Source organism: Anoplopoma fimbria, chromosome 3, assembly GCF_027596085.1.
Source record: "Anoplopoma fimbria isolate UVic2021 breed Golden Eagle Sablefish chromosome 3, Afim_UVic_2022, whole genome shotgun sequence".
Taxonomy (NCBI): domain Eukaryota; kingdom Metazoa; phylum Chordata; class Actinopteri; order Perciformes; family Anoplopomatidae; genus Anoplopoma; species Anoplopoma fimbria.
In genome coordinates, this window is record NC_072451.1 from 26,024,558 (window position 1) to 26,052,327 (window position 27,770).

The 27,770-nt window shown below is 38.6% G+C and overlaps 3 protein-coding genes across 3 annotated transcripts; 1 reads left to right on the top strand and 2 right to left on the bottom strand.

Annotated features, from left to right (window-relative positions):
• Positions 1-49: 49 nt before the first annotated feature.
• Positions 50-12,390, bottom strand: sec62 (SEC62 homolog, preprotein translocation factor). The gene is made up of 8 exons (XM_054596501.1): positions 12,307-12,390; positions 6,738-6,846; positions 6,297-6,402; positions 5,523-5,766; positions 4,746-4,841; positions 4,602-4,662; positions 4,357-4,476; positions 50-3,147 (listed from the first exon to the last, which is right to left on the bottom strand). Exons 1-8 carry the CDS (start codon positions 12,340-12,342, stop codon positions 2,612-2,614), a joined length of 1,308 nt encoding a protein of 435 aa, XP_054452476.1. The 5' UTR covers positions 12,343-12,390; the 3' UTR covers positions 50-2,611.
• Positions 12,391-14,396: 2,006 nt separating this feature from the next.
• Positions 14,397-17,548, bottom strand: samd7 (sterile alpha motif domain containing 7). Its single transcript, XM_054596500.1, has 8 exons — positions 17,415-17,548; positions 16,925-17,048; positions 16,533-16,657; positions 16,341-16,422; positions 15,498-16,165; positions 15,291-15,406; positions 15,095-15,205; positions 14,397-14,633 (listed from the first exon to the last, which is right to left on the bottom strand). The coding sequence occupies exons 1-8, from the start codon at positions 17,515-17,517 to the stop codon at positions 14,397-14,399; spliced, it is 1,566 nt and encodes a 521-aa protein (XP_054452475.1). The 5' UTR covers positions 17,518-17,548.
• Positions 17,549-25,937: 8,389 nt separating this feature from the next.
• Positions 25,938-27,345, top strand: LOC129089198 (apolipoprotein D-like). The gene is made up of 4 exons (XM_054596584.1): positions 25,938-26,078; positions 26,235-26,356; positions 26,868-26,956; positions 27,104-27,345. Exons 1-4 carry the CDS (start codon positions 25,959-25,961, stop codon positions 27,343-27,345), a joined length of 573 nt encoding a protein of 190 aa, XP_054452559.1. The 5' UTR covers positions 25,938-25,958.
• The last annotated feature ends 425 nt before the right edge of the window (positions 27,346-27,770 follow it).

Consider the following 27,770-nt stretch of genomic DNA (forward strand, 5'->3'; position numbering starts at 1 on the left):
ATGCCAACATAAAATATTACAGGAAAATATGACAACACTTGTGTGCTTTCTATATTTTTATTGCAATGATAAGATACAGATACATTTCGAGACATCCAGTTTTATTAAATTATACTCCAATATTGCATGAGACAGCTTTCAGAATGATATTGATCCAAATGTGGACAACAAGATCAAGAGACAGTTTTTTTACCAGAGATTAAACATTGATGTTTTACAATTTCTCTTTTCAGTCGCCCCAGAAATGTGCGATGAGAAGCAGCAGCATACAGAGTAATAATACTACAATATACAAAAGACCGATACTGTGCAACAGCCTAGAACAAATGGTAAAATCACTGGTTTTTTCTCTTTTGTAGTTATGCCAATATTGAGAGTGCAGCAACTAGCAACTCAGGACACAGAGATGCACTTTGCCCGTTTGTGGAAGATTTAAGAAAATAAACAACATGGAAGGGTGCGAGTTAGAAAGTCAAAGAGCTACGAACCTCAGTGGGTTTACAGGAGACGGAACAAACTACTAAATACAGTCTAAGTGAGTTCATTTTTAGGCAAAACAAATGACTGTACAGAAAGCTGTGTGGAATATATTAACATATTGTTCCACTGTGAGAAGAGTTTTTGCCACATCAGATTGACTGGAAAGCAGCAGTGTTACACAAGCCACTGGTTCTTTTAACCATTTGTTAGTGAGAGAAATACAGATGTGGCAACAAACCCAAAAGTTCAATGCTAATGATGTAAAAAGAATTGAACAAACAAATGTGTTTATATTGTAAGTCCCCACTGTTTTCTAATCCCAGATGTTAAATTGAAATAATGAATTTGCTATTTATGATCATATAAAAACAAAAATGCATATTACAAACTCGGCGTAGTAAAAATTAAACCTCCTAATACAAAATTAAACGAAAAAAAAGTTTTATCGTTTCTTAGACGGTAATAATTGTATGTATATATATTTATATATATATATGATTTAGCAATAGAATCCATATATAAATGATAGATTTCTATTTTTTTTTTTACATAAATATAATCCTCGCTTTGACTAAAAAGGGCATCAAAGACATTTCTAGCCGGAAAATAATGTGAAGAAACAGTTTGGACCACGGCCACGAGTCTAGGCTTTGACTGGAACTTAAACTCTAGTCTGGTCAGCGGACCAGTGCCACTACTTCCACAAATGTGTTTGTGCAAGACTAGAAAGAACTGGTTTGGATGGGAGTCTAGTGCGAACACCTTTAAACGGTTTCATTGAGACCAAAAATCTTTGTTTAGCTACACACTAACAACCTGGTGCTGTGCTTTTTATTTTTTTAAATCTTTATTTTTTCAACGATGCAAAAGTGTTTGAGGAGTTTGACACTGCGGTTACAATATGAACGAATTAACAAAAGCATACCCCTCCCTTTAACACTCATCTCTCCATAATAAATCAGCATGCATAACATCATTATTAGTCGTGTTTGGCACTAGAGTTTACTTTATATCCCGTTCTGTTTGCAAATGGACAGTTAATCAGAGAACTTAAGATCTTCTACCCTTAGTTGTACAACAAATGTTGCATTCTTTTTTTTTAAGAAAATGAAGTATGCCAGCTGTCTCCCAGTTGCTTACAGTAACTCCTATAGAACTACTTCGGACTTTGTAGAGGATTGCACTGATGATTAGAAGCCATTTAAAAAAGAAAATAATTTCTTACGGAAAATGGCAAGTACCTCAAGGAGCCGTGCTACTCTGCTTTCATAATACTCCATCCGACCACAACACGGTTGATTGGTACGTTCATTCGAGTAAACTACAGGATTTGGTCCATCTGGCTTGGTGCAGGTTTCAAAGCAGGTCAGTTTGCATTAAGGGCTGCCTGAGAAAGCCATCAGACTCGCTGGCATTCAAAAGGATGTGAAGCGAGCTCCTGCCATAGTTGTCATGCCATGTTTTCTCATCAAAACACCAACAAAAAAAGGTGAAAGGCCCAGGGGTTTTCTGGTTAAAGTTGACTGTACCAACAACATGGAGCTCAAAGATGACAATTGGGAGGGAAAGTGGACGGGTGTGGGGGGACCAGCACATCTTCCTTTACTGGTCAGTTTAGCATGATAGCTCTTGTAAACCATCTGTATCTTAAGATCTGGCTTTGACCTCACATCCAAAAGTAATATGTAAACGAAGAGAGGGAACATAAATAAAATAATTTCAGTCGAAATTACACAAAAAGAAACTTGACATGAGAAAAAAAAGGTACAAAGACAAAGACAGATCGTTGTCTGGTGTGTTTTTGTTGACAACTTCCTCAGGCAAACATTTCGGTGGCAGTTTTCATTTTAACATAAATAACATTTGGGTGGGAGGAATCAGAGCCACCATAAGGCTTCTTTTAGACATTTTTCTTTCTACCCCACTGTCGTAGACGTTAACTTTCCCCCGCTGTGTCTATCCTGGTACTGGTCTATCGGTACTTTTTATTAGAAGATCTCAACAAGAAGAGATGGAGCCCCTTTTCAGCCTCAGTGGGCCCAGAGAGGCCGGAGTAGCAGGTCCTGGATCACAGGAGGGAGGAAAGGGCAGAGAGAGAAACAGCAGAGAGAGGGATGGGATTGTAAGGAGTTTATGTTTCAGCAGTCTGGGGTTTAGTCTCACTCTCACCATCTTCTTTCCTCTCTTGCGTCTCCTTGTCTTCCTCCTGCTCCTCCTCCTCTTCCTCCTCTGTGTGCTGCTCCAGCTCCTCCCTGGTGATCATCTCAAAGTCGTTTCCGTTGCTGTGCTGCGAGCCTTCGTCCTCCCGGCGGTCGCTGTCTGTGTCTGAGTGGCGGTCCGGCCCCGTTCCATCCCCCTCTGCTTCTTTTCTCTCCTCGGCCTCTTTGCCCTCCTCCTCTTCCTCATCCTCCTCCTCATCGCCGTCTTTCTTCTCGCTGTCTGACTTTTCATCGCTGTCTGACTTCTGAGCCTTGTTGCCGTCGCCGTCCTTCTCGTCCGTCTTGTCCGAGCCCTTTTTGTTGCCAGATCGTGGTCCTTTGTACTCGTGAGTGTAGAGCGGCCGGAACGAGTCGATGAACCCGACGTCTGCCGTCAGGTTGGGGAGGAACCAGAAGTGGTGGCGCCCGCCGGTCACAACCCAGATGATCAGGAAGAGGATGCAACGGGCTGAAGACAGAGGTCACAACAAGTGGGGTCAACTTGAATCTACAGCAATTTAAATGTATTAAACAAACATTTCTTCTTAACTTTAGTGGCATTCAAATCTACATTAACCCTCTGCTGTTTGCCTGGGATCGAATGTTTGTCTACACTCTCATTTCTTTATTGAATTTGGGGCATCTAACAACTAATTACAGCATTCTAACTGTAGTCTTTTATTATTTTTGTATATTTGTATTTAGTTTGTATCTACTATTTTCTATTTCACTTATTGACTAAGGCACTTTTTTGCCCTATATAAATATTGTGAATTGCCCCTGTATTTGTAAGAAGCTGTGTGGTCTTGTTTAAACTGGACACAACTTATTGCAATCAATAATATAAAATAAAGTCCACAAAAATGCCATTCTTGCCATTAGCATCGCAATGCGATTTTTTTTTTTATACAGAAGTTTTTTACCATTTGGAAATGGTCTTTATGCACTCAGTGGTGACTTTATTGAGAACATCCATAATCTGTTATGCAATCCAATACAGCAGCTCAGCCATAAATTCTAGATTTACCAAAGAATAATGTTCAGTGATGATCCTTAATGGTATACAAAAACGCTGCGGGACTAATAAAGGATTATCTTATCTTATACTGATGAAAATGATTTTCAGGATTGGCGATTCTCGATGTAGTTTTTTCTCTCCGTTCCGACCTACTTGCCTGCGTCCAAAAAACCCCCACTTCAAAGACAACACGGCGCTGCTTACCGGTAGCCTGCAGCAGCAATTTTAAGAGACACCATGGACACTACCGGTGATGACGGAGAAACAAAAGAGCTGGAAAATGCTCCTGCTTCTGTCCTAAAGTCACCGGGGTGGCGACATTTTGTCTGCTTTTTGCAGGTGAGGAAACTCAGGCTATTCAAAAGTCTCTAGCACTTCTATGTGACGCAACCTATTAAAAGGTACACTGAATGTACTACAGGCTGCTTCTGCTTTTTAATTATTGTAGAAGTGAAGAAAGAACAAGCCAGCTATACAGGAACAGTGTTGTGCCTTAACATTATTGTCCTCTGTCTCGATACCCAGGTGATGTGCTGGTTCACTTTCACACTGTGATCCATAGTAGCAGCACGGGGCGGGGCTTAGCGAACGGTCAAGAGAGGATGCAGGAACGTACTACAGGAACCCAGTAAGGTGTTTTTATGAAGTACATGTACTTACCAACAGCAAGAAGTAATATACTGGCCACAAAGCAGCCTGCCGCAACACTTAGATAGTAAACTCCTACACGCATTTCTGCTGGCCACAGTGGGAACAGTGTGGCTGCAATGACCGCAATGACTGAAAGACAGAACACACACACACAGAAGGAAAAAAAAGTCAGATCAGCTGCAATCAGTAACAGACAACACTCCATATAGTTCTTGTTAAAAAACTATTTTTATGATTTTCAACCTGTGACTCACCGAGTATCAGTCCCATGGCAAATGTCTTGAAATGAACAGGATCGTAAATCCACACAAACACCTAAAGAAAAGAGGCACATTTTGAGTTTGGATGTTTTTCAGGATCAAAAACATTTCTCCTATATATGCCGTCTAAGCACTCACCTCGTTTCCATCTAGAAACAGCTGATCGTCGTGAGGCTCCAGCTTAAACTTCTTCTTCACCTCTTTTTTCTTCTTTGGGGTTCCAGGGCTGTCATCCTGTTAGAGTTTATCATTTAAATAAACAAATATTATATATGACTTACAAATCACGTATTCTCCTGTGACAGTGTGACCTACGTATTAATCAGGGAAGATCGATACCACTGTCATGTCTGCACGGTAAATATGAACATAAAGCTTCAGCCAACAACCAGCTAACCTAGCTTAGCACAAAGACTGGAAACTGACCTGTTCATTTAAAACTTGGCTATACATATTATTATAATTATTATTATTATCAATATTAACACAGACACCATGGATACACTAAGCTTCTTCTTTCTCTTACTTCTAAATATCTGAACAGCAAAGTCAATCCACCCATTAACTGTCGGGTGCAGCAGCGTCATGGCAACTCCGACCGGTCATAAAACAAACACAAAGCTGGGTGGACTGAACGGTGCAACACCCTGTTTCAGACGGACAGATTAACTGTCAAAGCAGAACAAATATGATGTTTGACAGTAAAGCACAAGTAATTTCAGCCACTAATGAGTAATGATGCCATTTCTTATGGGATATGCTTTGTCGTTAATATTTCTAAATGCCAAAACAAAAGTCTCCAACAGTGAAATTATCTGATTAAGACAGGTAATGATGATAATAATAATAATGCTATAATAATAAAGATAACCAGAGTTTTTTTAACAAAGAGGTCAACAGTGTTGGGTAACGTACACTTTTGTCTTTCTTGGTTTCAACAGTCTCCGGCTCTTTCTTCTTTTCTTTGTCCTTCTTCCCTTTTTTCTCCTCCTCTTTGCCACTGTCGCTCTTGGTCTTCTCTTTCTCCTTTTCTTTCTCTTTCTCCTTCTCTTTCTCCTTTTCCTTCTCTTTCTCCTTTTCCTTCTCTTTCTTGGTGTCTTTCTCTGGTTTTTTCTTCATCACTTTGAGAGCCCGGTGGAAGAACTGCTTCTTTAAGAGTCTACAAAGGACGGAGGAGAATGACTGGTTATAATGGCTGATTATTTACTTCTGTTTTAGCTTAAAGGAAAGGTCATGTGAATAATTTCATCTCCAAAAAGTGCAGTTTCATCAATTGGTTACCCTGCAAGACTGAAAGCACTCTTATTCAACAGTTTCATGCCTAAAGGGCTCATCATATTTTTTGATAATGGTGGAATTGGAATTTAATCTTTTTTCGTTTTTAATCAAAAATGCCAAAATTTAATTTTTTCCAGCTTCCAAAATTTTAACATTTGCTGTTTATTTGCATCTTCTATGATAGTAAACTGAAAATAAAGCAATTTAAGGACATCTGTTTCGATTTTGGGTAAATCTGATGAGAAAATAATCTGTAAATTAGTTAATAGTTAAATATTATTAGTTGCAGCCATATTGAAAGAGTATGTATAAAACGCTTAGATACCTTGTTTTAGAATAGAATCCTACATGAAACAAATGTTTAATTATATACAACATCAGAAGAGTAGCAGAGTGTGTTAGGATGCTAACCTGTTGCAATAATCCACCACAGACTCCCTGGTGGTGAACAGCGCCTCCTCTCCCTTCTTAGCCTTGGCCCACTTGGAGTCCAGCAGACAGTCCACGGCCTTGGAGGCTAAATGTAGGGAAACAAAGATGGACTTTACATCACAGAGAGGTACAGGGACAGAAAATGTCAAGCGCCCTTAAAGAAATAATTGGACGCGCCACCTGCCTGCCTGGGCACACTCTGACGTGCACTCATTGTTTCATGCATTTTAGTTCCTTTATATATTGTACTATTTTGTGGGGCCAAGCAATCCCGATCATTCAGTACACAGGGACATTGAAATGTTTTTTATCCTATATTTTCCAGACAGTAGAATAAGTCACTATAAACCTATTTAAAGGCCCATTATCTCCAACCAGCACAGGCCTGTTGCCTCACATCCCACAGCAGAGAGCACTAACCGATAAAGTAGTCGACTCGGTGGCCCATCATGTTGGTGGACTTGGTCGGGCAGTTGAATCGGAGGTACTTGGCCACCGCCTTCTCATCCTTGGTGGGTTCGCTCACCTCCTGCAGGACCAGATGAACAAACAGATGAATATACACACATAAAAATAATATAACGATCAGTCAATGATGCTTTACTTTATTATGGCTCTGAACTGCACACAGAAAATCAATAGCAAGTCTTAGAACAACATCTAGGGTCGGATAATTACGAAAATGTATCAAGTCATCCACATTACAGATCTCTTTCTGTCCTAGATTTACTTATGTGGAAAATTTCAACAAATTGTATGAATTGGTAAAAATGAATCAGCTCACCGTGTATTTTTTTAATTAATCAGGGCAAATACATCCGATGTGAGTCAAAACAAGTTGGAAAATGAATGCATCCATGTATTAAAAAATCATTAACATTCAATGTTTCACTATCAATAAAAAGGGGTAATGGTTTTTTTAAACACTGATGGCTATGTCATTGTTAAGACTATTGTCTTGATTCGGGAGGATCAACAGATCATTGCATTTACGCCCGACATCTGTTATTTACATTTTCAAACTCTCCTATAAAAAGATACAATGAATACAAAAGACACAAAGCTACATGGTATCAACCGGGACATTTTTGGGAAAGTACCACACTAAGGCCATATGCTCAATTTTAAATACTGTGCTTATATGTAATAACAATATTACATACTGCTTTAGTGACATGAGTCCGTCCTGCCTATGGCTACTACCTGAAAAGTGCAGTGGACACTGTCTCAACAAGAGTCATTAACATACGTATACCAGTATCAACAATGCCTCCAATGCCTTTTCTAAAATGGCAGATAAGGTATTGGCAAGTGCAAGGCTCTATGCACCGATCCGATTACACGTTCTCATATCATTTACCAGCTCATTTACGCTACCTAGGAACAACAACAAGAGACATCAAACACTACCAGATCAGTACATCCTGCTCGGTCGGTACATGTGCAAACTAATACTACACACCTGTAGCTAAACACCAGCACATCTGCGTTGAAGTTGACAGGAGGAGAGCTAGTTAAAATGAGCTGTTTGCATCTGGTGAGCAGAACAGTCCTGCTGGGCTAAATAACCAAGCTAACAGCTGTTAACTTACATCGAGTTACATTATGATGCGTTCAAACTCGGTTTAGTAAAAATGACTTGTGGGCGAAGGTAAATTATAACGTTTTCATGATGTGTTCAAATGTAATCTTGGAAAAAATCGTTTTATTTCTCATTTTTAACACACTGGTATCAGATGGGTTGTCTCTGTCATTATGGTAACAGGAACAGTTAAAAAAAAAAAAATCATATCCAGTTTCAAATACTGCAGAAGTTCATCCGAAGCAATAACAGAGAGTTGCCAAAAGTCACCCTTCCGTCTGGCCGCCTGAAGCACTGAACCACATGCCAACACAGAGGGAATGAGAGCATCAGCACAATGAAAGCCGGTACTTCTTTATCCAGTCCAGCTGGCTACGGCCAACAACATGAGACAGACGAGGCCATGAAGAAAGCCTTTGTTTAAAGAAGCAGGTATATCAGCCACACAGCTCGGTTACATGAGACCCCTACACGAAAAAGCCCCCTGTCACCGTCTACACGATATACCTGGCTTGATCACATGAGGATTAGCTGCTCTGGTCTAACAGTCGTACTATGTGCAGTTAGATTTCTTGTGGTCCACACCGACACCAAAGTACTGGTTCTTTTTAAGTGTATTTTTCACAGTTTTGACTAGGTATGAAATCCATTACAACCATTTGAAAATGATAAGACACAATTGAAAATGGCAGCTGATAAATCAAGCTGAATCATGTCAAAATAGGAGAGAACATTTATGTAATGCAGCGTGGTGATCTTGAAAGGCAAAAGGAGATAACAGTATGTGTTGTTATGCAACTGAACTGGAACATGCAGAGACCTACACTTAGCTGGGTAATTATTGGGAACACCCACCACACACTAATGCAACAGCTCTGTTTTAAAGCCTACCTACATGAAGATTATGAAGTAGCAACTGTTTCAGAGAGATGTTGTTGATTCATTCATGTATGATCCTTCTGAAAGCTCTTGTTAGTGGCACTGTTGAACTGTATTGTCATAGAGAGAAGTGTTTAGAATATTTAGACTACACTCACTGATGTAAACGGTGCAGACGAATTATCTTAAAACTGAACATTGTAACCTTAACGGATGTAATTATTGCAGGCCTGTTGAATCAGAGATCATTAGTTATCAACGTGTACCAGGTTACTGGTAACCAAGTGACCATTGAAATGATAATCTTGGCTTAATGTAAATCCTTAAATGCTGTGATGTAAAGCAAATTAAAGAAGTATTTGAAAAATTAAAGAGGAATTATGTGCAGTGTAATAGACGTGCCTCATTTGGTTTCAGGTATGCCAATCAATAAGATAACAGCATGTGTCCGTTATGCAACCGAACTCAAACAGACAAGAGAACTACACTCTGTTTCCAGTATATAAGGCAGCTACAACTACTGCGGTCACACAAAACAATCCTGCAATAAACCCCACCTTCATAAGGATAAAAATGGACAATTTTGTATTTTATGGAGGCTTTAGTTTTGTGGTATTTTATCCAGCTGCTTTGTAAAACACTACTGCAGGGTCCCAAATCCATACATACTAACTGTGCACAGTATGTACTAAAAAGATCCCTTTAGTATGTTTTGCAACTAGTATAAAATCAGCTTACAGAGAATTACACAATAGTTGAACCATTGGACATCAATTCAACTGCAACTAAGCAATGCAACTACCAATTACACATAACAACTTAAAAATGTTTACATTTATGTTATAATCCAGGGATTCAAGGATCATTTATGCTCGTCATTATGCAACACAGGGATGCACAACGAAATGCAGTTGTAGCCAATTTGCAACAAGAACAAGAACAACAGTAGTGAATTCCTGGAGTGCATTTTTTAAATTTGCATCAGGAGAGGTACCGCAGGTCCTTCCTTCCAGCTGCTGTCAGACTAGCAGACCACATGACACTAAAAACCTGTGCAATACAATACACTGTGCAATTATAGTTATAATAGTTTCTTTTTCTGTCTGTAAATATAATATTTCAGTTATTGTTGATTTCTACTGTTTTTTATTGCTTATTTATAATACTTGTTTTTAAAAAAAATTTTTTATCTTGTTTTTCTTTTACTATGTCTCTTGTTTGCACTTTACTCTCTGCTGCTGTAAGCCTGCAAATTTCCCCGCTGCGGGACTAATAAAGGATTATCTTATCTTATCTCTCTTATAATATGGCTAACATCAGGAAAACATTGTCAATCAACTTTGACTATGTTTGAGCACCAGGCATCAGGATGTTAACACAGAGTCCTGCGCTCTGTCCTCTGTCCACCCATCAAGTGCAAATTTCTGCCACTGTGAACTGCCTTCTTTCTGTGAACATCAAAAATCATACCAAGAATTATTTTTCTTTTTATACTGGGAATACTGAGAATAATTGATTCCCTCTCCAGTTTCACCACAAAACAAACCCTGACCACATCTGTGGTTTGTCACTGGGCGCACGCACACGCACACGCACACACACACACACACACACACACACACACACACACACACACACACACACACACACACACACACACACACACACACACACACACACACACACACACACACACCTTAATCAAAACAAACAATGATACTTTAGTGTTTTTGTTCTTAAGCACATGTACAAGAAGTACTACTCTGAGCCTTCCGCTTAGCACTTATTACATTCATATTAGTTGTTGCACTTATTGTATTCGTATTAGTTTGTTTCTGTACTTTTGCTCTGGTTTATGCTTTGAGATGCTTGTTTAAGAAAGGAGATGCACTTATGACTTCTGGTGACTAGTAGTTCTCTTGAATACCTATGTTGAATACACTTCCTGTAAGTCGCTTTGGATAAAAGCGTCTGCTAAATGACTAATGTAAATGTAATGTATAAACGGACAGCTGAAACGTCCTCCTCCATCTATTCTTTCCAGGTGACTCAGAAGTAATAGTATCCAACCAATTGTAGTGTCTAGTTATGGTTGGACAGATTTTTCTGGAAAGTCTTGGGATCCAAAAATCCAACTTGTAACTCTGTTATTTGGAGTGATGTGAGAGATAAAATAAGATACAAGTCCCGCAGCGGGGAAATATACAGGATTACAGCAGCAAAATAAGTATTATAAATAAGCAAATGAGCAATAAAAAAACAGTAAAGCACTTATTGTATTCATATTAGTTTGTTGCACTTATTGTATTCATATTAGTTTGTTGCACTTATTGTATTCATATTAGTTTGTTGCACTTATTGTATTCATATTAGTTTGTTGCACTTATTGTATTCATATTAGTTTGTTGCACTTATTGTATTCATATTAGTTTGTTGCACTTATTGTATTCATATTAGTTTGTTGCACTTATTGTATTCATATTAGTTTGTTTGTTGCACTTATTGTATTCATATTAGTTTGTTGCACTTATTGTATTCATATTAGTTTGTTGCACTTATTGTATTCATATTAGTTTGTTGCACTTATTGTATTCATATTAGTTCATTAGTTGCACTTATTGTATTCATATTAGTTTGTTGCACTTATTGTATTCATATTAGTTTGTTGCACTTATTGTATTCATATTAGTTTGTTGCACTTATTGTATTCATATTAGTCTGTTGCACTTATTGTATTCATATTAGTTTGTTGCACTTATTGTATTCATATTAGTTTGTTGCACTTATTGTATTCATATTAGTTTGTTGCACTTATTGTATTCATATTAGTTTGTTGCACTTATTGTATTCATATTAGTTTGTTGCACTTATTGTATTCATATTAGTTTGTTTGCACTTATTGTATTCTTTGTATTAGTCTGGTTTTTGCTCTGGTTTATGCTCTTAGATGCTTGTGGGGAAATATACAGGATTACAGCAGCAAAATAAGTATTATAAATAAGCAAATGAGCAATAAAAACAGTAAAGAATCCACAGTAATATAAACATTACATACACAGACAGAAACTACTGTAACTAGTGTATTAGTGGTGCAGTGGGATTGACTGGACCTGCAGCCACTCTGCACCCTGTTGCTTCAGACCTCAGCAGTGATGCACAGTGTTCACAGCTGCAGCAGCTCTCACCTCCACACAAACACGTCTCTCTCACAGAGCTGACGGAGCTGATCCTCAACACGTCACAGCTGCGTGAGGAGGACCGTGCAGCCCGAGTACACCACCACCACCACCACCACCACCACCCTCGTGTCGGTGCTAATCACCAGCCCAGTAAGCTAACACACGTTTAATGAAAACACAGCCACCAGTATGTATAATGCTAATGCTAATGCTAGCCCCGGCTAGCTCTCACTGGCTGCACCTCGCTGCCGTAAACCCCCCGCAGCAGCCCGCGGGCCCCGCACAGGGTGTGTGTGTGTTGTCTCTTGGTGTGCAGGTGTTGTAGTGTGTGTTTGGTTAGTGGTGTTACCTGGATCCGCTTCTTGTGCTTCCTGCGCTCCGCCATGATCCTCAGCTCAGCGCCAGCTCCTGCGACGTGCGCACCACGTGTAGTATCGCGAGACTACGCGAGTCACGTTTGAAAAAAACGGGATTTCATTCATATGAGTAAAGGATCTCTTCTCTTCTTCTCCTCTTCTCCTCTTCTTCTTCTAAATCTTCTCTAAATCATTTCTTTTTTTTTTTTTAGCATGATATTTATGAATATGTTCATTTCTTTTACTTTTGTATTTTAATGATAATATACAGTACCAGTCAAAAGAAGTGTGGACACACTTTCATGGAACTTTGAAGAATGTAAAATATAAAACATATTCTGGTTTGTTGAGCATTTGTTTGTTTACCACATAATTCCATATGTTTACCACATAATTCCATGTTCTTCTTCATAGTTTGGATGTCTTCAATATTAATCTACAATGTAGAAAATAATAAAGAAAAACCATTGAATGAGAAGGTGTGTCCTAACCTTTGACTGGTACTGTATATTACTTATACTTACTTATTTGATTAACTATCATTCGTTTGTAAATCTTTTTTTTAAATCGTAGTTAAAGTCTTTTCTTTCTCTATCATGTATAATGTGTGACGGACATTGTATTGAATATTTCTGGATGAAATAGGCTATATAACAAGTTATATTCATATTATAATGTTTCCAATCAAACCCTATGTTCTCATCTTAAGGTTGTGTTTAATATACAGTACCAGTCTAAAGTTTGGACACACCTTCTCATTCAACTACTTTGAAGAATCTAAAATATAAAACATATTCTGGTTTGTTGAGCATTTGTTTGTTTACCACATAATTCCATATGTGTTCCTTCATAGTTTGGATGTCTTCAATATTAATCTACAATGTAGAAAAAAATAAAAATAAAGAATAACCATTGAATGAGAAGGTGTGTCCAAACTTTTGACTGGTACTGTATTTATGCATATGTTCATATCTTTTACTTTTGTATTTTAATGATAATATACCTCAATGTATTCATTAGCAGTGGTGGAAAGTATTTACTGTACATTTACCCAAGTAACATCTGGAGTACAATATTTTAAGGCCTAATTGTACCTTAGATGAGTATTTCCATTTTCTGCTTCTTTATACTTCTACTCCACAACATATTTAAAGCAAATATTGTTGATTGATACATTTAGTTACTTTCTAGGTTAAAGTACACAAACAAAGTATGATGTATTATAGATTAAGATAAGACTTTATTCTTTTATGTTATCTACACATGTACTTAAATCCTATGGGGGAAATTCACATTCAATTGGTATAATTTTGCCATCACATATTTAATCCATAATCTTGTTTGGGTTCTTCAAGACTAGCCTTTTTTCTTATTTTAAATCAAATAACTCTTAATTTCATATTACCATAATTATGAATGAATATTATAACACTTCATTTGTTATTGTTTTTGTTTACTGTTTGTATTGTTTCATTTTCTTTCTGTTTGTTCTTTTGCTTTGGAAATGTAGATCGCTCTGACGGATTCTTGTCCAAAGAGGCTTCAAAGTTTTTTTCTTATAATATGTGATTGTTGATATTCAATTATTTATTCCAAGCCATACCCGTCCTTTTTTTTATGTAGAAAAAAACACTTTATTTACAATCCAACAAATGCAAAAGTGTATCAAACTTCCAAATATCTAACTTATATAATTCGTTATTCCATTACAAAACCATTCCCATATTATTTTCTATGATGCACTACTGGAGAAATGACACTTAGCAGCTTGAAAAATAAGAATGTGTAAAGCTACAGTCAGATGCTTAGAGGCCTGTAATGTAAAGAAGAAAAGAAAAATGTAATTGGATCCTCTAATTGTCTCATAACTCACACTAACTCATCAATTTCACTCCACTATGGTTGTTTAAAATATATGCATATATACGTATTATTAATATATTTAGCATATACCTGGGCCAAGTGCAACTTATGCATAATAAAAAAATATCAATCCAGTTATTCTTAATGTAAACAAATCCAAGACTGTGGCAGTCAGGTAAAGCCATGCTGTGAGCCATGAGGTCCACATAATCAGTTCTGATCAAGCTGTCTCACTGCTGGCAGATGGAGGGGAATTGTTTTCCGTCTCATGCAGCTGCTCTGTGGACTTGAGGACATCAGGGTCTCTTGGACTCGCCATCAACTCCTCGCTGTTGCAGTTCACAGGGGAGCCAATCTCCGATGAGCGGTCTGCAGGCTTCTCAGGAGTGGCCTGCAGTGTGGAGGCGGAGAGTGGCAGGTTCACCATGTACAACATGTTGCCCAGACGCCTCGACACCTGTGGAGCAATTAAAGAGCGTCGACACATATTAGTTTTTGCAAATGTGTCCGTCTCTAAAGGAATGATGAGATGAAATTACTTGTAGCTTAGTTCCATTTAGCGGCTTTACTTTCTTGTCATACTGGGACACTAATATATCAGAGCCCTTGTTAATATTTTTAGTAATAGCTGTTTTTTATCATGACACGTCTGCTGTGAAAAAGGCCTACTGAACACGTGATAAGATAATTTATCAGGTAATTGACTTGAATTAATATCATTTATTTATTTATTTGTATTTACTTTAATTATTATATTCTGAATCATTCCTTATTGTACGTGTACTATTGCAACTTGAAGAGTTACTTTGTACCTCTGCAAAGGCATTCCTGAGGTTTATTTTGAAGTAACACGCATCCCATGTTTAAAGGGATCAAGTCTTGATTGTTCAGGTCTCAGTCAGAGTTGGTGTTTCCTACCTGTGAGCGGATCTTAAGAGCTGGTCCCAGTTTGAGTCCCAGTGTGTCCAGTAGGTGCTCCTCTGACAGGAGGGGCAGCGTCTCCCCGTCAATCATGTGGTCCTTGAACGTCTGCAGAGTGAATTCACACAACATTAGCACAACAAAGACACAACAGAAATAGTGAAGACAGATACAGCAAACTGTAGAAACCAACCTGAGCGTATTCTGAACATGTGGGTACGCTGTTGATAAAGTTGTAAACATCATTCACCGTCCACTTCCTTATGTCTTCTGACACCTCGTCACTGTTGAGAAACAGATTGGGTGGACCTGGAAAAAATGATACATACATTTTTGTTGGTGCTGTAATATACACATGAAATTAATTTACTAAAATAAAATTTCTATTTTAGAAACTCACCAGGTGGAAGGAAACCATTTCCAGGAACTGGGAACATGTAAGGCATGCCTGTGAGCGCTCCACCAGTGGAGGGATACATGAACTTCTCCTGGAAAGCTGAACATTGATTGTCTTTATCATTTGCACCATTGTTGGCCACATCCGACCCATCTTGACTGTTCACACAGGCTTTACGTAGCCCCGGCTCCCCCTCTTTGTAGTTCTTCCTGCTTCCCGCTGAGAGTTCAGAGTCTATTTTTGCTTGATGATGCGTCTTGCTGGTGGGACACTCCTCTCCCATGTCCCCCTTTGCCTCCATCTCTTTCTCCTCCCCTGATGTGGCTCCTGGGCTCTGCTCCACACTTTTATCTTCAGTTTGGCCCTTCAGGTTGGACACATGGCTCTCTGTGCTCTTGTGAACGTTCGGCCTCCTTCCAGCCCTGCGTCCCCTCTCTCTGTGCAGCGTGCTGATGGGCGGGTAAGGGCTGGCTGACATGAGGAGGCTGTTCGAGTGCAGCTCATCCAGTGTGGGACGGTGGACGAAGACATCGTGGCCGTCTGGCATGCGCTGACGACCTCTGAACGCCATGTGGTTGGAAGGGTACGACATATGATTATCAATTCCCATGAGTCCCTTCTGGTGGGCATTCTCCAGCTCCTTCTGGTGCAGGATGGCATTCATCTCCATTCTGATCAGGAGCACACACAAATGTTAGAAATATTTAAGCAACAATAATGATGGAGACAAATTATCACACTGTGTCATTAATTTAAATTCGGACAATGCAAGAAATGTCTTATTTTTATTCAGCAAAATGTTCCGTAGATTTCTGTGAGGTGCTCATGATATTCTGAACACACTACCTGGCTATATTTTGCTTGTGAATGAACTCCTGTCGCCGGGCAACTGTTTCCATGGGCTCCGAGGGCAAGAACCCGTAGCCAGCTGAGAAAAAACAAAAAGTCAGACAAGCTGTTAGCGCTTGTTCACATTCCTTAAGACGATTCTGGCTGGGAATTTGCTCAGGTATGAAACTGAATCGGGCCAATGCTCACCTGCTCCAGGGAAAGCTCTCCCAGGCAGGACGTTGGCATGTGATTGTAGAGGTGGACCCAGGTGAGCGCCCATGTGCATTTGTCTGGCCTCGGATGACACCATCTCTGAGGGTGGAACCAGCTCTCTGATGAAGGAAAAGCACGTCAAATCTGTCATTCAGACATGATATCAAGGGACCGATAATCAGCTGTAATAGTTGCTGTTTTGTTAATGACTAAGTTACATTTTGTGCTCCATAAAAAACAATTTCATTGTACAGAAACATGCATCAGATATTTCTGTCAAGTATCCATGTCTTCTTCACTTATGCACCTGTAACTGACAATTCTCAGCGGTGCCCTTCACCAGAGAGCTACACTTTGGAGTTGTAAGTGTGTATTCAGGTACAGACCTCTCCATGAAGCGAGGTTCAAACTGCGCTGGGACCCCCTGTAACCTCTGCTGGCCCTGGGAGAGGATCTGTGGAGCCATGGCCATCTGGTTCCTCATTATCATCTCTTGCCTCTGCCTCAGCTCTGCAAGAGAAAGAAAAAGTCAGTGAAGGTCAGGGAAGACAGTTGATAGTTGAATGCCGTGCACCGACTGTGAAAGCTGGAGACTGCAGGTACAACTGAGCAGGTAACAATCCACTAAAATCAATACATGGCAGGTCAAGGTCATAAAGTTGGTTTAAGTTGTTTAGAGCTCCAGATAAGATAATTGATATGGTGTCAGCAAATGTGTAAATAATAAAAAAAAAATATATTCTATACAAATTCTTGTGATTGTCTAAGTTCCGCACCTATTTTCATAACTGTGATTAATTAAAAAAAAATGTTTTCATGTTTTATTGGACTTTATGCTGTTGTTTGCCTCATCTCCTCCATGTTTTCATTCCTCACCTCCAGCTGACATGCCGTTGACCAGACGGTACCAGTGCTTCTCATCCAAAGCCCCCTGCTCTCCCAGCGCTGTCATCTTCCTCAGCTGCTCTCGTGGGGTCATGACACAGACACGACCTTTGACCTACACCTGAACGCTGTTGAAGTTTAGAAAGAGGATGGATCATGTAACAAAATACTTTGATCAACAGATTACTGTAATATTGTTTTTTGCATATATCTACATATAGCCTTAAAGTATACGTTCATAGAAAATTAAACTTGGGTGGATGTTTATATTTTGTCATTTCTTATCACTGCCACAAGGAGGCAGCAACAATCTATGCATTAAATAGTCTAATTATGGGCACTGTTCTATCATGTTATTTTCCAAAAGAAGAAACATATTTTATATAATATATATATATATATATTATATATATTATATAAAAACAGGAAAAACACATTTTATTCTAACAATCAAACTTAATTTAAACAGCATGAGGACTGTTTTGTTTTTTGTTGCGGACAATGTCATGTGTTTTTTTTTATGTAAGCAGAGCTGTGACAATGAAATATCAATATTTAAATTGGAAAAGACTGACAGAATAAAATATAGCCTGGATTAATAAAACGTGTTAAAAGGGGACTTCAATAAACTGCCAATATGGGATCCATGCTCACACACAAATGTATTCCCTAACCTTTAATCTTTCCACTCACCTCTAACCTCCACCTAAATCCTAATCCTCACCTTGGTACTAACCCCTTTAAATGTGGAGACCAGCATAATTTGTCCTTGTTGAGGAGATTCTTTTTCATCTTTCTATCCTCACCAGAACATATGGTTCTACTAAGTATAGTAATAAAAGCACACTCACACACACACACACACACACACACACACACACACACACACACACACACACACACACACACACACACACACACACACACACACACACACACACACACACACACACACACACACACACACACACACACACACACATACATACTCCAAATGGCCATATTGTTTTTGACTGAGCCAGCAGCTTGTATAAACAAGCGCAAATCTACTTAGACACCTCCAATTAGCCTTCTACACTGCAGAAATCCCATTACAAAATATGATACTGTAAACGACAGCGCAATAATCCATTTCTGCTAATCCAGGACCAGGGTGTGCAATATGTTTATGGGTAGTTGAATGTGAGTCTGCACAGAAGGTCACCACCCACCTCTTCATATAATATTAGTTTATAGTGATCTCTCTACTCTACTCTGCCGTCCCCTCCCTCAAGAGAAATGCTGTCATAAGACTTGCCCCGAGGCCTTGAGCATTATCCACAGTCCCTCAAGTTCCCTCTGAAACCCATTTAATCTGAGGGCTGTAATCCGCCTATTAGTATTGCAACAGTCTGCTAGCTACATCTGCTGACCTGCCTGAGACCGCCCTGCTGGCGCGTCCAACCCCCATCCCCACCTTCCCAGGCCCCTGCTACCCCCAGGATCCTATTAGCTAAGTCCTGGCTATACAGCACTTTAAAGGGATGTGTTGGAGGTAATCCGCACGTTTAGAGTTTTACCCTCTGCAAACCTTGCCTGTAAGCATACTGGACAATACACCCTAAGTGCTAAGCCTATTAGCTTCCATTAGCTCCCAGGATGTCCTAAAAACACCTTGGGGATAAATCTGGGGACGCAATCGGTTTATGTGAAGCTATGTGGCGTGAACACACGCACCCTGCCTTCACCTAATTCTCTGCCAATGTCATAACAGCTAGCATCAGCAAATGAGAAGAAATGTATTTCAACATTTATGCCTCTGTAATTCCCAAGTGGGCACTAAGCTCTGAGCCTCAGGGCGTTGTGTAATGTATTATCGCCTTCACGTCCTCTCCACTGGGAATTAATGATTAACACTTTTTATATGTGATCATGTTAACAACTGTACATTTTTCAAGCTGATAAGACTTCTTTTTAACAGCTTACACGATCAACCATTAAAGAATGGAAAATAGCCAAAATGGAAGCCAAGAAATATAAGTTTGATCTTGAGTTTTTATAGAAACAGAAAATAGTACCACAAACTGTGAACAGCTGTTGCTTCAGGAACAGGCAGGCCTGTGTTAGCACCAGATTATGCCACCCTACGTATTTGCATTATATGGAAGTCCTAGAGCTAAGACACCAGTTAAAAAAAAAAAAATGATATGCAGGGATATTTGAAATACACTTTCTGAATATTTCCTGGATCCCCAATCTCTCTTCTGACCATCTGGATGGAAAAAAATATTTAATCTGCTGCACAATAACAAAATATCTTTTGTTATTCAAGTTTTTTTTTTCTAAACACTCAAAAATATTGAAATATTTGAAAGAAACACCTACAAATTCAAATGTTTTCTAATATTGCCATAACAAAAGAAGATCGTAAGCTAACAGTGCAACAGGACAGACATTCAAAACAACACACAAATAATAAAACGATCATATTCATAAAAAATATTAAAATGAATAAAGTAACATGAATATAAAAGATAAGCTAAAGACCAAACACGTTAAAATGCAAGAAGTTTGCTCATAATGCTCCTGAATTTTTTTATTTATTTGAGTTTCACATTGTTCAAATTGAGTGAAGAGATTTTCGTTTGGATTAGGAAACCAAATCAGAATTTGGGTAACAGGTTAAAAATCTGTTTCATCGTGCAGCGATTCATGCAGATGTTTAAAAGAGTCTTTATGATTCTGCGAATATACAACAAAGTGTGTAATTTTGTCTAATTTTGAGATAATACATAAAAAAACACATGTGTGGTTATGCTTATGAAGAATCTTTTGTTAAAGCCTGTTTGGTCACCGCTAACACATTGATAAGGGTTTTGTTTTACATCTTTTAACCTAAATTGTAGACTTCTAACCTTCAAAACCTGACCTTGATCAAACTTCGTACTGGATCTTACATGGAAGTTTCAAGCGACGTTTTGGGAGTGAAAATGTCACTACGGGTGAGCTCTAAAAACTCTTGTCTCTTATTTCCTCAACAAACAGAGGCAACACCGCAGCTGCCAAATCCGGGGATTGGACTCCTTGGATTTGCTGTTGCCTGGTTAATCTCATTACAAGAATGAATTAAAGGGAAAAATTGCTGACGACGTAGATGGAGCCCTGAGGAGGTCATATCAGACAAGACAGAAGAATTGTCTAGTCCTTCTTAATCCTCTTTAACATAACGTGCCAAAGCAATGTTACATTCTGTCACAAGAAGCGGTTTATACTTTAAGAAAATTTAAAGGAGAGAGCTGCAGATAGTATTGATTTAAGGATTATCAGTGGTGTCATAACCTCACAAGACAAAGTGTTGAAAAAAGCTGATTGAAAGGATCACATTAAAGAAAATCAATAGGACTATATGGAAATATATGGTTTAATGTAGACTCAAATCATCACAACTGATAAGAATCACAAGCAAATTCATCATGTATTTAAGCATCATTTTCATTTCAATAAGCGCTATTTACAGAATCTGGGCTAATGATTAGGTTAATTATCCAGATTTCATGGCTGTTCCTCCTAATCACATTGACCTTTAGATTAATCACTTACTGAGGGATCAGTAACCTTTTATACAGTTAACTGCTCACATTATGTATGACAACATTTACCATTTGAAAGTTTTTTTGAAGCATTTGCAAGCACAGAAAGTGCATGGATTTTAAGGTTGTTACTGTTATTTTTGATAAACATACATATACATACTAAGGCATCACACTTATATTGCCTACTCTTGATTAAATGAAGTGGATTTTGTGCTTTTACAAGAACAACTGCACAGTAAATGTGACTTCAAACAGCTAAACTACAACCTAAACAAATCAGTCACAAAGACAGAAAAGGGGTAATGGACGAAAAAAAATTGAAAGAGGAAGTTTTAAATGGACTTACCTTCAAGTTTGCAAAACTGAGCAGAGCTTGGAACTGGTTGTGTCCAAATTCAGGCAAAAACCCAAGTGGAAAAGTTAAAGGAATAAAACCTTCAGTCAGTTCACACACTGTTTCTCACTTCTGTCCCTCTTTTACTTCCAATGACTGTAAACGGCCTCCCACTAACCAACCAACTGGTCTGAGCGCAGTCTGCTGCCAGCTAACAGCCTTAACTAAAAAAGACCTTTTAAATACCGATTCATTTCATCTCCATTAGATGGCCTTATCTCCTCTGTAAGCCCTCCCTGTCCTGACATCACTCTGATCTCCCATCCAACTGCTTGCAGTACCTTGCAACCGATGTGTAATTACTGAAGCAGCACTGGTCGTAATCATGGAGTGCTAAACCTCTTTCAACGTTTACCTCACTAATCCCTTGTTAGCACTTTAGACCATAGTTAAGACACCTAAATGCTTAGCTTCTTTTTCCAGTGGTAAAATGTCCAACCCCTTCTTAACCACTCTAAGGCCACATGCAGAGAAGCTACATGATGCTGGTTGTAGACTTTAAAAATCCAACTGATTGGTCTAGTTTTTGTTTTTTCCTCACATGTCTAGTCTGGGTGTCAGAAGTATTTCGCTCCCCAGGGTGCCAAGGGGTCGACCCAAACATGCTTGGTGGTAATTTGCTAGAAATCCGACTAAATGCTGGCCGGATGATCCTCTCAGACCTCTTAATCTGACAGTTTGTCCTCACCAACCGCTTACAGCAAGGCCCTGAATTATGTTTTCTGTAAATCCGGATGGGCAGAAAGGTGTGCACAGTTGGTGGGCTGAGAGGTAATTTTGCTAAACAGCAGACATGATATGAAGGAGGGGGCATTGTGGTGTTTCTATCTGCTTCCACAGTCTGCAAGGCAGCAACGAGTTCATTGAGAGTTGAGTGAAACTACAGGTCAGTGATCCTGTGTGTTGTTTAATATATACACACACGTTTCCAGTTTATTAGGTGCACCATGCTGTATGGTCATTTCGGAGGCTGCTTGTGATGCTGTCGAACTGTATCGCATTAAACTGACAGGTGTTTCTATTATTCTCTGCAACACAAACTACATCCTCCAAAATGTCAGTTCAATCAAAACCTTCAAGAAGTAAAGATTTATTGCAGGACTCCGTACACTAAGGGCATGGTCCCCCCCTCTATTTATTTATCTTTTTTAGATTATCCTGATTTTTCGTATGTTATCAATCAAGTTAAGATTGTTATTTATTTTAAGTTTATCATTCTGCCAGAGTTAAAATTATGGCAAATAAATCCTAAATCTTTTATGTATTTATTTATGAGAAGAATGTTAACCCCAACAGGCTGTTTCAATTTCCCTGAAAAAATGCAGAGGGTATGACCTGTGTCCTAAACAGCAACAGCCCTGTTAACACAAAGCAGGATTTCTTTGACTTTATTTAATTTGCACATGTTTTTCTGTGTGTGTGTGTGTGTGTAGGTATGCCATACTGCATATATATATATATATATATATATATATATATATATATATATAGAGAGAGAGAGAGAGAGAGAGAGAGAGAGAGAGACATTTATAAATATATCAATTTATGCTAAGTTATTGTAATTTTTTATTTTTGGTAGAGCATTATTCTATATCAGTGCTTTTCATCAAGCACTGTACTTTGAGTTTATTGCTTATTAGCAAATGTTACCATAAAAACTAAGACCATCAGCATTGTACTTGTTTACCACCATCATTGTCATCGGGAGCAGGTCCTGCTTATTCATCTGTGTGTGTGTAATGTAAAAGAATAATGAAAAAGAGTGAAATTAAAAGGAATAAAGAACATCTTCTTCTTCTTCTTCTTCTTCTTCTTCTTCTTCTTCTTCTTCTTCTTCTTCTTCTTCTTCTTCTTCTTCCTCTATTTCACCTCAGAACCAAAGTGTGCAGCTCATTATTCTGCAGCTACGCCTCTGACAAAACATGAAGAGGTGCACCTGGCCATCAACAAAGCTTTGGCACTCTGTTACATTAAAATGATGATTGTTTGGTATTGAAGGGGTCTAATGTGAGCCAGGAAATCACTCATCATACCATTACAGTACATTACATTACACCCAATTCAAGCTTTTACCCTCAGAATGCTGCAGCACACATACACAGACACATTCATGTGTTTCTGTGGGAAGGTGAAGTTTCCTCTCTGTTTAGTGATCCAGGCGTGTTGATCAGGTGCCTCATCCTCTTGTTCTTCACAGGCAGGAGTGGGACCTGGTGTGGCCTCATAAAGCTGTGGCATAATTGTGGAGGGATGTTGTTTCTGCTGCACACCAGCGTTGGACAGAGCAGGTGCATACCAGTGAAAAGGTCCATTAGTTTTAATAAGATGGTTCATTCACCTGCGACCTTTCACTGAGGCCTGCTGGATGTGTGTGTTTCGTTTGTTGGAGGGAAGCGGTTAACAATCATATTATGTTCATATTTTCATTCATTCTAATATTCATTCATAATACTCACAATTACAGAATCCTTAAGACTGTAACATTTCTTTCTAATTAATCAATACAATTTGTTAACAAGTCCTTTAACTTTACAACTTTAATGCTTTAAGTTTTATCACAATCACTCTACATAAACATGTCTGAGGAACTATTGTGTCTGTTCAGTAAAAACAAGTGGGTTGATCATTTTTACAAAAAAAAAAAGACTAATAAAGGCTTAGGAATTAAGATAGCAGAGCATTAGGACATCTAAACCGCTAATTAAAGAATCTCCTCGCTGTAAGCTTTTTATGAGGGATTTCTGTCCGTCTTGTTTGCACCCAGCATTATAGAGTCACAGTGAGGCGAAGGGATCAGAGCAGGTTTAACGTCACAGAAACAGCCCCGGCTATAAATTCACTGAGTCAGCGCAGACAGCCGTCCATCTTCTAATTACAGTAACAATCTGTCCGGATCGCCTACATTTCCGGTATTCTTCTTCCTCGAAGGACAACCGTACCAAAGCTGTAATCCCTCAAAGTTAGAAGCATTACCTCAATTACACTCTGTGGAAATCTTGTTTAGGTCTTGATTACAGTGAGATCCCTGGTAGGATTCTTTAGGATGAAGAATCCCTGAAATAACAAACAAAGCCTTCAGATCCTGGTTGTATTACAGTCAGGAGATTCTCACTGACACAGTGAACATATTATAAACAGTGGTTGAAGAAGTACTCAGACCTTCTACTTTAGTAAATAAAACCGCTCTGTCAAAATATTCTATTACAAGCAAAAGCCCTACATTCAAGATTTCACATAAGTATACAAAAGTTTTACTTAATGCAGGGCCGGACGATTATTCAATATGATTATAATAATTTACTGCCTTTCAGATGAATCGTATCGTAATAAAATCAACATATTATCAGCGATACTTTATAACATAGGCAGAGTATCTATGTTGCAGCAGATGGAGGTGGGACTGATTCCAATTGCTTTATATATTGCTGTGTAGTTTAAGTTATACATCATCATTTATTTGTTGATTAAATTTTAAGTAAAAATACCTCAAGATTGAAATAAATTTCAGTACTTAAGCAAATGTTACTTTCCACGACTGTAAAAATGTACTGCTTTTACAATTTTCTTGACAACTGCTGAATGCAAAAAACACATTAAGATTATCATCAAGGGAATAAAGATCATTTTAGTGAGATACTAGAAGAGTGGTATTTTAGGCAGGTTAAATAATGACGTTTTCCCATAACACCTTATCAGGAAAAACTTAAACATGATGTTTGCATTCTGTCCAGTTATGTGAACGAGCAAACATCATGTTGTTTAAGTTTTTCCTGATAAGGACGTTTTAACCTGCTCTGTGCAGCAAACAGGCTAAGCAATACGTTTTCGTTTTCCCTCAAATCAGCTGTCAACCAAAATGAATCATGTTGCAGAGAAATTAATAAAACTTATTTAGGAAATAAATACCTTCACTCGTTTGGAAACAAAAAAATAAAGCATATGATTAAAGTATTACATTTTGGTTGGTCATCTGTTAAGATAACAACATTTTAAAAACTTTTTTATTTATTTGATCTAAATGCTGACATTTGCATGCTAACATTTGCATTCTAACATGCTGATATTTACCATGTTCATCATCTTTGTTTAGCGTGTTAGCATTTGTGCTTACATTTGAAAATCAACACAAAACACAAAGTACAACTGAGGCTGATGTGAATGTCATTAATGTTAAATACAGCTCCCTTAACAATCTACTGCTGTTATCCACGCTAGCACTTCAGTTATCTAACTTTTACACTAACCTGTCAGTCATTTATTTTTCTTTCAGAGCCCTTTTTAAACACAAAATGGGAACAGGTGCCAAATCTCACACAACTTTCTCAAAATATCTTCATAAGTAAATATGAAGGGGGAGCTGCTGAAAAACTGATCTACATAAACACCAGCAAAACTCAGAACTTCACTGCTCCCCGGTAATACAGGTAATCAAGTAGCAGGTGTGATTCTCCTGTTTTTCTCCACTGGTGTCTCTTTTTGTGAATATCTAGGAGCATTGATTATCTGTAATTCTTAATTCTGAATAACCAAGCAGTATTTTTTTTGTTCTCTATAGGTTGTGGAGAAAAGATGAATACCATCCAGGTGATTTCCCTCACTCTGCTGTCCGTTTTGGCGGCCAACGCTCAGGTCATCATGCCAGGTAGATGCCCCAAGCCCGCCGTTCAGGAGAACTTTGATGCTGCCAAGGTGAATACCAAACCTCAATATATTCTGTAGGGAGACAAGGCAGCATCCCAGGGTGACAATTTCTCCCACTGAACAAAAAAATACCACTTTAATCCTCTTCATCCTTCTACAGCTCTTCATCAACAACAACTTCATTTGAATGCTCTTTCTCTGCAGTATCTTGGTAAATGGTACGATATCCAGAGACTGCCACATGCCTTCCAGAAGGGTGAGTGCTGCACTGCCACCTACAGCCTGCAGAGCCCCGGAGTCGTTGGTGTCTTGAACAGCGAGCTGCTGTGAGTTCTCCGCCTGCATCGAAATGTGTATTTTTATGAAGAGTTGGACCACAAAGTTCCACTTAAATTGACCTTCTAATGCTACAAATAAGATATTCAGGAGGTCTGTTTTTACGTTGTGCAACCTGTAACAGTTGAATTGGTTAAGAAGTCTGATTCTGGTAGTAAAACTATTATCTCAAACAGTATTTTTCAAATATATTCCTTCCAGGATATGATGGTAATGTACATTCACTCAATGAGAGAATGTTATGCTATTCTACACTTTTTACTCCAATACATTGATACATACATGTATTTACAGATTAAGATTAAGCAAACAAAACATGTGATCAATATTATGATATTTTGCTGTAGATTGAACTATACAACAGTATATACAGCTGCTTGAAATATTATAATTATCTGATAAAAGAACCATTCTGCCCAACAAGTACTTTTACTTAAAACTTTAATTATATTTTGGTGTTAAAACTTTTGATTCTCTTTTGGATTCTTTTTTTACTTTTAGTGCTGATGGGACCATTAACTCCATCAGTGGATCTGCCACAGCGAAGGACCCCTCTGAGCCTGCCAAGCTGCTGGTCTCCTTCTTTAAATGTAAGTACATCTCATTTGTTACAAACCTGCAAAGATTGCTATTTAAGCTCTTTGAATTGCAGCTCAGAGTCGTCTCTAATGTTACCATAGATGCAGATTTATACCAATTTAGAAAATGTGTTTACTTGACTCTCCTGTCTCCTGCAGACTCTCCCGCTGCTCCTTACTGGGTGCTGTCCACCGACTACGACAACTACTCTCTGGTCTACAGCTGCACAGACCTCGGCGTGCTCCATGTGGAGTTTGCCTGGATCATGAGCAGACATCCCACCCTGCCCGACGAGACCCTCGAGGAGCTGCACAGCACGCTGTCCTCCATCGGAGTCAAGGTGGACAAGCTGCTCACCACCAACCAGGATGCAGCTTACTGCAGCGCCATGGACCAGTAAAGGGACTGAGATGGACCTGATGAAGTCTAAAGGCCTACAGACTCATGTGTGGTGCTTGTGATTGTTCTTTTCACTCCATGTCTCATGCAAAGTCAATGCAATAAACTTATTTAAACAGCAGTGCAGGTTTTGGTTGTGTGGCTTTGGCGGTCTGGTGTTTACAGTATTGATAATTATTAATTGTCTGTTTTTTTCTTATCGTTGCTGTTCTGGTTTCGCACTCCTACAATGTCTCTTTGGTTTTATTGGTTTTATCTCCAATAGCCAGAATGTTTTTTGTCAGTAATCTGCACATAATCATTATTAAAAAGTCAAAAGTGCAGGTTTAACTTATCAACTTAAGCTAATTTAGATTTGATGCTGTTAATTGCACAGTAATAGTAGCAGTTCTAATTTTTACATTTTTAGACCTTACTGGATCTTTT